This window comes from Athene cunicularia, assembly GCF_003259725.1.
Source record: "Athene cunicularia isolate RWA chromosome 10 unlocalized genomic scaffold, athCun1 chr10_part1, whole genome shotgun sequence".
Taxonomy (NCBI): Eukaryota; Metazoa; Chordata; class Aves; order Strigiformes; family Strigidae; genus Athene; species Athene cunicularia.
The window spans coordinates 21,786,759-21,795,489 of record NW_020799112.1 but is presented as its reverse complement, the minus strand read 5'-3'; the positions used below and the strand labels follow the sequence as shown (position 1 = coordinate 21,795,489).

The following is an 8,731-nucleotide window of genomic DNA, read 5'->3' as shown; positions in this document are numbered from 1 at the left end:
CTTTCTGGTTAAATCGAAGGAGGGGGGGTGTGTGGTTCCCCTTGTGCACGTGGGGGCCCCAGAGCTCTCCCCCCCACACCCGCGCTGTCCGCTTCTCCCGCCGTTCGGTTACGGACGTTGCCGAGGCCCGTGGGGCTTCCCCGGGGTGGGTGTCCCCGTCCCGGGCCGGTCTGCGGCTCTTTACGCGCCTGCGGAGCTTCGCTCGGGCCGCGGCGGGCAGCAGTTCCCGTGTCGTCCCGTCTCAGCCCGCGGCGGCTGGGAACCGGCGCACTCTCCGCGCCGGCGGTCGTGGGGGCCTTGGGGCGGTGTCAGTTACCGCGCAGATCCGTTTGTTGCGGGGCAGCCGTTACGTGGAGTGACACTGTGATTTGGTCGCTGTCGTGGCTGTCGGGAAGAGTGTGGGCTGAATTACTTGTTTTCAGTTTTCACTAGAAAATTGTGTGCTTTACAGAGCAATACAAAGCCCTCATCCGTTAATTTTCTGCTTTTGGTGAAGTGGAGGCTTCAGATTAATAGCAGGGGATTCTGAAACTTTGAACAATCCAAGATACAGGCACTGTATGCTAAAGCTAATGGTTTATACCCCTCTACTCTCCTAAAAAACGTAACTCAGGTATCTGATGTGACTTACCCAATTGAGGCTGTCACAACAGGATGTGCATAGCACTTTGGGCTTTACATTATGGTGACAGTTTTGTATGTAAAATGTTTATAGTTTCCCAGCCTCTGCTGTATTCCTTCTCTCTCCCGTCGGGCATTGGAGACCTCACTGTGAAACGAAGCTTACACAAAGAGCTTCCTTCCCGTGCTCGGGTATCTAAACAAATACTGGCTCAACTGTATTGCTCATCTGAGTCACAGCTTTTGGGAATTTAGAGGTAGATGTAGATTGACACAGTTCCATTGATTCAAAAATGGCCACAAGGTGTGTGTGTTTTTTAAAAAAAGCACAGCGGCAGGTTAGTTTTGAACAGATCATCTATGAAAAAGCAAAATAGAATGGCAGATTTGTCTCAGTTCAAGTGAAAAAATGTGGTAGAAGAATGTAAAAAAAAAAATATTTGAAGATTATTACCTTTACTAGAGATTTTGTATTTTCTGTTACTTTGCTTTAGAAGTGACTGTTCGATGGGAAGGAGGGTACTTTTGAAGAAAAATAGGATTTTCAAAATGAATAACAAATCTAATTTTGAGTATTCCGAAGTTAAGTTTCAGCTCTGCGTTGGGTACTGGGCAGGCCAGGATAGTTCAAACTGATGCACAAATTTAGGGAAAATTAAAAACTTCAAATAGTGATACAGTTATCTGTCACCCCCCACACACACCCCTTTAACTGACTGCCATCTTGCTGCGTACACTTTTTGACTGGAAAATGTCTGTGGCGTTTGGGGCAATTTGGGATAGAGGGTCTTTAGCTTGGCTGTTACATAATTTCAATACTAATAAAAGGGAAATTTCGGGTATGGATGCTGAAGTTTCTTTTATGGATCTTTAATGGGCCTGACAACATCACCTGCATGAACATAAGGTGCTTCGGTTGCCAGCAGTGGCAGGTGCCTAAAGTGAGTTTAGCATTCTGTAGAACATGTAGAAAAATAAGGGTAAATAAAGTCAGTTAGAATGTTTGGTGTATGCTTTAACAGCTTTCAGTAAATTCAGCCCAGAACGTGAGGCCTCCTGCTGCGGGGTAATCTTTAGGGCTTAAAGCTACGTTCTCCAAGATAGACTTCTCTCTGTGTGTGTGTGTGTGTGTGTGTGTGTGTGTATTGCATTGAAAAACAGTATATGAGGAGTGAGGAGGATTCTTTGTTGTTGTCAGGCTGACACTGTATCTAAGAAGTGCTGATAAGTGTTGAAAATTGTTTATTCATAGTACAGGTTTGCTTTTGTAGTTATTTTTGCAGATGATAATTCTCACACCTCTGGTATATTTTATTTATAATCAGCTTAATTGTAAGTATTTGTGCATGTCCCTGAGCTGTGAAAATGACTTGATAATGGAAAAATAACAGTAATGCTTGAAATTATTTTTAATAGATATATTTGAATTAAAAATATTTGTCTTTGAAAGAGGAATATCATTTTCAGTGAGCAGTGTTGTTACAGAAACTTCAGTGTTTGATATCACACTTACAGTGGGGCAGGAATAACGTGATTTGACTGTAAACTTTCTCCCTTTCTGCCTTCTTCTTTAAGGTATTTAGATTCTGCAAATCAAAATGCCACAGAAACTTTAAAAAGAAGCGAAATCCCAGAAAGATGAGATGGACCAAAGCATTCCGGAAAGCAGCTGGCAAAGAATTGACAGTGGTAAGAAGTTGAACTGATTCACACTTACCTTAGCTCACTAAAATGGCAGAAATCCAGCTTCTTCCCGTGGCTTAGGTTAGCTTAATGTGTTATCATTTAATTAGATGAGCATTAGGGATGGAATAAGTGGAGAAAAGAAGGATGTGGAAAAAGATGTGAGAATTTTCTTGAGCTATTCATTTTGCTTGCCTATAACTTGGAACTTCCTTTTCCAGCTTCAGTGTGGAAGCCAGTGTATCAGGTGTCTGCGTCGGTAATATGTGGGGGTTCCCAAGTCCAAGGCATTTTTTTTTCCATCTATAAATCTGCTCTTTGTACATACCCATTTGGTAGTTGTATTTCTGCACAATCTGGGTTACCAGGTGCCCCAGGAAGTCTTTCAGTGTAGATACCCTCTGAAGCATACGATGTGTAGGAGAAGTCCTTGCATAGATAGGAACGTTTCAAAAACAGTATATGAGATCTTAAAACAATTTCAAGATGAAGTTACTTCAGTGGCAAAAATACTAAACACTCATATTTGGTGGGACAGTCCTTTAATAATTCAAGAATTACTGTGACTTCGTTACCTGTTTTTTGACAGAATACTTACAGTTTTGTAAGTATTTTGACACAGTGATTTGCTGCCTTCTGTGGATATTCCAAGGAAAAGAATGTGATTTCATTTTTTAACGTGACTCCGAGAGGCCATGATGAACGAGCATATTCTGTAGCTGTATTTCTTGCTTTCGAGTTGTTTCTGGCTAAGTTGAATTACATTTTTGAAAAGATTTTAATTTTAAGTTCCTTTATACATGTCAAAGTAGGTGACAGTATGCTCTGGTTTTGAGATGTATCTCTGCATGTTAAGAATTAAACCAATATATAACCATGCTGCTTTGTTGTAGTTTGGTTGGTATCCATTGTTTCATAAACCAGCTGGGGGGGGCATGTCTAAAAGGGCTTGTGACAGTGGGAAATACTGTCGTTTGTAAGGTGGTAGGTCTTGCTGCTTTGAACAGGTACATTGGATAGAGGTTAAGTATATTCCCTTGTTTTTCTGGGTTTTGAAGTTTTTTTGTTAAAAAAAAAAAAGACATAATCTTGCCAGTTGGTTGTTCACAAGGTGTTTCTGAAGGACTGTCTTACTCTCTCAATCAGAATGACTGAGGAGTCGGTCGTTCTGTCCCCTTGTGTTTGGAATTGAAAAGATCCATTGGGCCAGTAGGAGACAGCTGTGGTTTATCTCTGTGAATGTGGAAGACCACAGTGTTTTAAACATCTGTACTCTTAGGAGACTTCTTTTCTTGTTTGTGGTGTGTTCTCACGATACAAAACAATCCTGTATATTATAAATACCTAAGAGATAAACCAGTTTAGGATAAATTGCAGTGAATTGGTGTGGTGCTGTGTCACACTTTGCAAAAAATATGTTTTAGCTAATTTTTAATTAAAAAAATATAAAATGGCATGTAGATGTTAGCATATGGTCTGCTCTACAGCTTGTATTTTTGATATTTTGGCTTGATGCTATCCCTCGGTGAAAACTAACATTTGTGTGCCAATGGCACATGGCTTGTGAGTATGTGTGTGCCATTTCTTGCTATTCTGTGTAGCTTCTCCCATTGGAGCTGTCTTTATCTCAAGTGAAGATTAGCAGCTGGTCAGACAAAGTTGTTATAAAGCTAAGTATGCTTAGCAAAAAAAAAATAAAATCAGAAAACCACTTTTCCATCTTAAACTCTTGGGAAAAAAAAATAGAACAAAAAGAAAAAGGCCGAGCTGCCCCAAACACCAGAATGTCATCAATTGAAATATTTTGCCATTTGCAATGATTTTATATTGTTTCAGTATCTTTATACTGTTGAGGTTTTTTGAACCTTTTCAAATTACAGGCTGTTGAGTAGAACTTATTAAATGCTTTTGACTCTACACGTTTTCAATTTTGCCTTCCATCTGTCTAGTCTGCTCGTATTTCCTACTCCACATTGGTCTTCTCTGTTCCTTTTGTCTTGCTAAAAAGAAAATAGCTGAGGGAGATGTTTTGGTAAATAGTTCTCTTCAGACAAACCGCCATGGCTTCTGACACTTTGAAGCCAAACACTCCACTTTATTTCCTTCTAGTTTAGTAATCTCCAAAGGTTGTTGAAGTGTAGGAACTGAGATTCTGAACGGGGACAAAAAAATCCTGTAAAATATTGTTCTATGAGTGAGTGCTATAGTAAGAAAGTATTGATCTAAATAGGCTTCTATATATAATCTATATTTACTTTTTCTTAATATAGGATAATTCGTTTGAGTTTGAAAAACGTAGAAATGAGCCAGTGAAATACCAGAGGGAGCTGTGGAACAAGACTGGTGAGTCATTTTTAGAAAAAAACAAAATATGAACTATGGGGAGTGAACTGTTACTCCAAGGTCTTCTGAAAACACGTTCACGTAGAGTACTGATGCCTTATAGTGATTGTGTTTGAAACTGCTGGAATCATGACCAAATCCTGATGTGTGTGGGAGGTTTGAGTTGTGAACAGGTGTGGAGTTTCACTTGATTGTATTTTCTTGGAGAAACTGGTTAGAAGATGAGGTACTTCGTTCCTCTATTTTGAATTAGGGGTTCTCCAGCTTTTCAGGAGGCTCCCAGTGTAAGCCTTTTGTACTGATGCAGTTGTTCCTTTGCTCCCACTCATTCCACTTCAGTTTGTTTAATAAATCAATTGCTATAAAATGATAGAATTGCTTAAGTCATGAATGAATGCCATACAGGAGAAGGTGGTACTTTGCATCTGATTTCAAGTAGAGTAAGAGTCTTTTATAGTCACGGTTAATTGTAGAAAATCTGTGTAGGCACAAAAGTGGGAGCATAAATAAGCTTGAAAATACAATTCATCATGGCTGGTACACAGAATATTCCCCTGCCGTGCTCTTTGAAGAAGGAATAGCTTCCTCTTTATAGTAGAAGAGTTGCTTCTGATACAGAGGTATTGTGGAATACTGATAGTGTTGCTCTGCAAAATGGCATTTTATTTTTCAACTGTAGGTATCTAAGCACTTTTAAAACAATTTCTGCTTTGTTTCAGTTGATGCAATGAAGAGAGTGGAGGAAATAAAGAAAAAACGCCAAGCTAGATATATTATGAACAGGTGAGGAGAAGTATTTGTATTACGGGAGCTCTTGCAAATCTGCATTAGACAGTCAGTCTTTCTAGAGAGACGAGGATCGGAAGTTTTAAATGGTTATTTGATTTGTATATACAAACTCATCCGAGCGATGGGGTAAAATAGTTTGAGTGGGCTCTTACTGTACTACCAAACTACTGCACTCTTATCGTCTGTCCAATGAAATGCAACTCTTGGGACACTCAGTTATATTTCCTTGTTTGTAATATGGAGTCTCAGGTTTAAACAAATTTCTGGTAAGAGTTGATATAGTATTGGCTTTTTCTTGGTTTTGTATCCACTATATGCTTGAATTGGTATTCAAATACTTTTACCTTTATTTCTTCATCATCATAGTTATTTACAGTTTACATAACTTTAAAGATGTATGATGCATTAAAATTAAACAGGTATCTCCTCTTTGAAGGTAATTAAATTTAATTTTCCTTTTCCCCAGATTAAAAAAGAGCAAAGAGTTGCAGAAGGCAGAAGACATCAAGGAAGTCAAACAGAATATCCACCTTCTTCGTGCTCCACATGCAGGTAAGAACCTGCTTAGCGATAACTTGTTAGTGATAGATACTTGTGAGCTTGATGGGTTTACTCCTAAACAAATCTTTAAGCAATATATTTAGGCTGTTTCACCTAGAATAGACACATACTATTCAAAGAACAGCTATTTGGGTTTAGAGTGACATCTCGATTTTAATTTTTCTTTGCCTTGCAGGTACACCAAAACAGCTGGAGGACAGAATGGTGCAGAAGCTACAAGAGGATGTGGCTATGGAAGAAGACTCTTAAAGTGCTTTTATTTTCTATTTATATCTCCTCAGCAGTTAACAGTTCCCTGCTGCCTCACCTGACATCATTCAGAACAGAGCTTGCACTTGAAGAAAAATACATTTTAATGAATAGTGGCCCTTTGCAGTTTGAATGATTTTTGGTTTTATAAAATATAATGTGATGAATACTAATTGGGGCAGTACTTAAAATTACATAATTTGAGAAAACCACCTCAACAGAATGGAGAACAAGGCATATTGCTTGAGATACTGTGTGCTCCTTGCAAAGTTATACTTTCTTTCTGAGTAACTTTCCCCTGCTAATGCAAGGAATAAAAGATCTTGTCTGTGAGCTTTTCCTATTTTGGCTGTTATTTTGTAGTGGTAAAAGCAGTTATAAATCTATCTTAATGCCTACAGAGTGGGGCAGGATATATTATTTTTCATCAGTCCAGTGCAGTTCAGACTTACTTTCACTCGTCACTGGGAAAAAGGTTCAGTTTCTTATGAATGCCTGCCGTGTTTGGTTTATCTCCTCTTTAGTCAGCTTCCCCAGGATTACAGTGCAGTTGACACCTAAGCCTGGCAGAGCTAACAGTGATGTAGGACCTACTGCTGTTTGGAAAATAGTGATGATGATAGCATCCAGTCTGAAGTTGGACCTGCCATCCTCCTGACCTACTGAAATTCAAATCTGGCACGTAATCAGGCTGACTGAGATGCTCAGTAAATCCTGCTTTGGACTGGTTTTACCTAATGCTCAGGATTATTTTGATAGAAAAGGCGATTGTGTTAAAGCGTAGGTATTTGCATATTGTGGTGGTATTTATTTTTATTCAGTATGTCATCGGTACTGAGATAAATGCTCTGCTTTTTTAAACTGTCAGCAGTTTGTCTACAACAGTGTGATCAGAGAAGCCTTTCAAAGGTATTTAAAATAGTTTTTACTTTCTTGTCAGTACTAGTCCTGAAAAATAGTGATTTGTAGTTCTGCTCCAAACTTGAATATGTGCTATATCAAGCACTGGAAAACTTCCTCATACCTGGAAAACACCTACATGTGTTTTGTGTAGTTCAGGAAAGAGTCATATTTGAACATATGGAAAGGGACAGTGGGGAGCATATGAAATAAACAGACATTGTACTCGGTTTTTCATCTCTCTATAAATTATGTTTAGATGTTTGGAAAACTGATGTATTTTAGTGCGATAAACATAACTGAGTACTAGTAATAAAAATAGGTAATTCATATTTTAATGATATCAAAATTTTGCTATATTTAAAATTTGCTGATAAGGTGGTAGCTGATAAGTATTTAGAGGTACAATATTAATATTTCATGAGTAAACCGTAATATAAATAACATCTCAATAGCATATGGTAAGTTGGCCAGAAAGCACATGTCAGGGGGGTGAAATAACTTAAGATGTGGCAGTATAATTCTTGGACATGGTGAAAGGAAACCTTCACAGAATGTTAATACGTGTATGTGTGACTATTCAAGTTAATATTTCATCTTAGGAAATGTGTTTTTTGCGTGGCCTGTTTTACCATAGTATTTGAGGTCCTTAATCCTTGAAGTGGGATACTTCTACCTAAAAATCTTACTACAGATTTTTTTTTTTTAACTGACTTTTAAAGATAGGATGTTCAGTGAGTACAAAGTTTTAATTTTCTCCAAAACTAGTAAAGTAAATCTATGGAAAGCAGAGAAAGGTGGTGAATCCCATTGGGTATTATGTAGTATTTATATACAATCTTTTACTTCATGTGAGTTTTTTAGCATTAAATAATTTATATTACATAATATCTGTAGGTTTTTTGTCCACATATCTCTAAGTGAACTGCAGTACTTGTGTGCTGTATAAAGTATGAGGTGGTTGACCCTTTCCTGTGAAGGTCTGTGAGTGAAGTAGTCATCGTGCAGCCGCTGAGAAGAGCCATTTGGGAAGTACACTACAACCATAAATACCCTGCCCGTTGTAGGAGTTGCTTAACCTGTGTGCCTCGTTACAGCCTGTGTAGCAGTATAATTGCAAGCAAGGGCTTTCAGAGTTTCTTCCTGAAGTTGTCCATCATTGTGCAGGTGTGCTGTTTCCCTGAGAAGCAGACTTGTAGCCTGCTGTGTGTACCTTGTGAGTATGTAGGAGGTAGCTGAGTTTAAAAATTCATCATGAGTAACGTGCTTACAGCACCTGTTCTGAAGGTGCCCTTGGGATTTTATTTTATTATTTAAAAAAAAAAAAAAAATTTGCTCTGGTGTCCTGTTCTGTTGTCTGTGTCATGTGGAGCACGATGCTGCTGCTGACAGCACGTGGTGAGAGGGGAACAACTGCAGCTGAAGAGCAACATGGGGCTGGCGATTGTGCATCCTGCACGTCTCCGCATAACCCACTGCGTGCAGAGACCTTCCTGAGGAGCTGCTAAGCTGCGGGGAGCTGGTGCCTTCTCTTTTTCCTTCTTTTAGGGGGCTGACAGTCAAACCACATTTCTAATAGGAATTG

At 38.9% G+C, this 8,731-nt stretch overlaps 1 protein-coding gene across 1 annotated transcript in view; it reads left to right on the top strand.

The window, feature by feature from the left end:
- Positions 1-6,973, top strand: part of RSL24D1 (ribosomal L24 domain containing 1) — a 9,048-nt gene extending 2,075 nt beyond the window's left edge. The window contains exons 3-7 of the mRNA XM_026856357.1: positions 2,197-2,310; positions 4,575-4,647; positions 5,367-5,430; positions 5,903-5,988; positions 6,173-6,973. Of these exons, the coding sequence (XP_026712158.1) occupies positions 2,197-2,310; positions 4,575-4,647; positions 5,367-5,430; positions 5,903-5,988; positions 6,173-6,246 (411 nt within the window). The 3' untranslated portion in view covers positions 6,247-6,973. The remainder of the gene's footprint in view (positions 1-2,196; positions 2,311-4,574; positions 4,648-5,366; positions 5,431-5,902; positions 5,989-6,172) is intronic.
- The last annotated feature ends 1,758 nt before the right edge of the window (positions 6,974-8,731 follow it).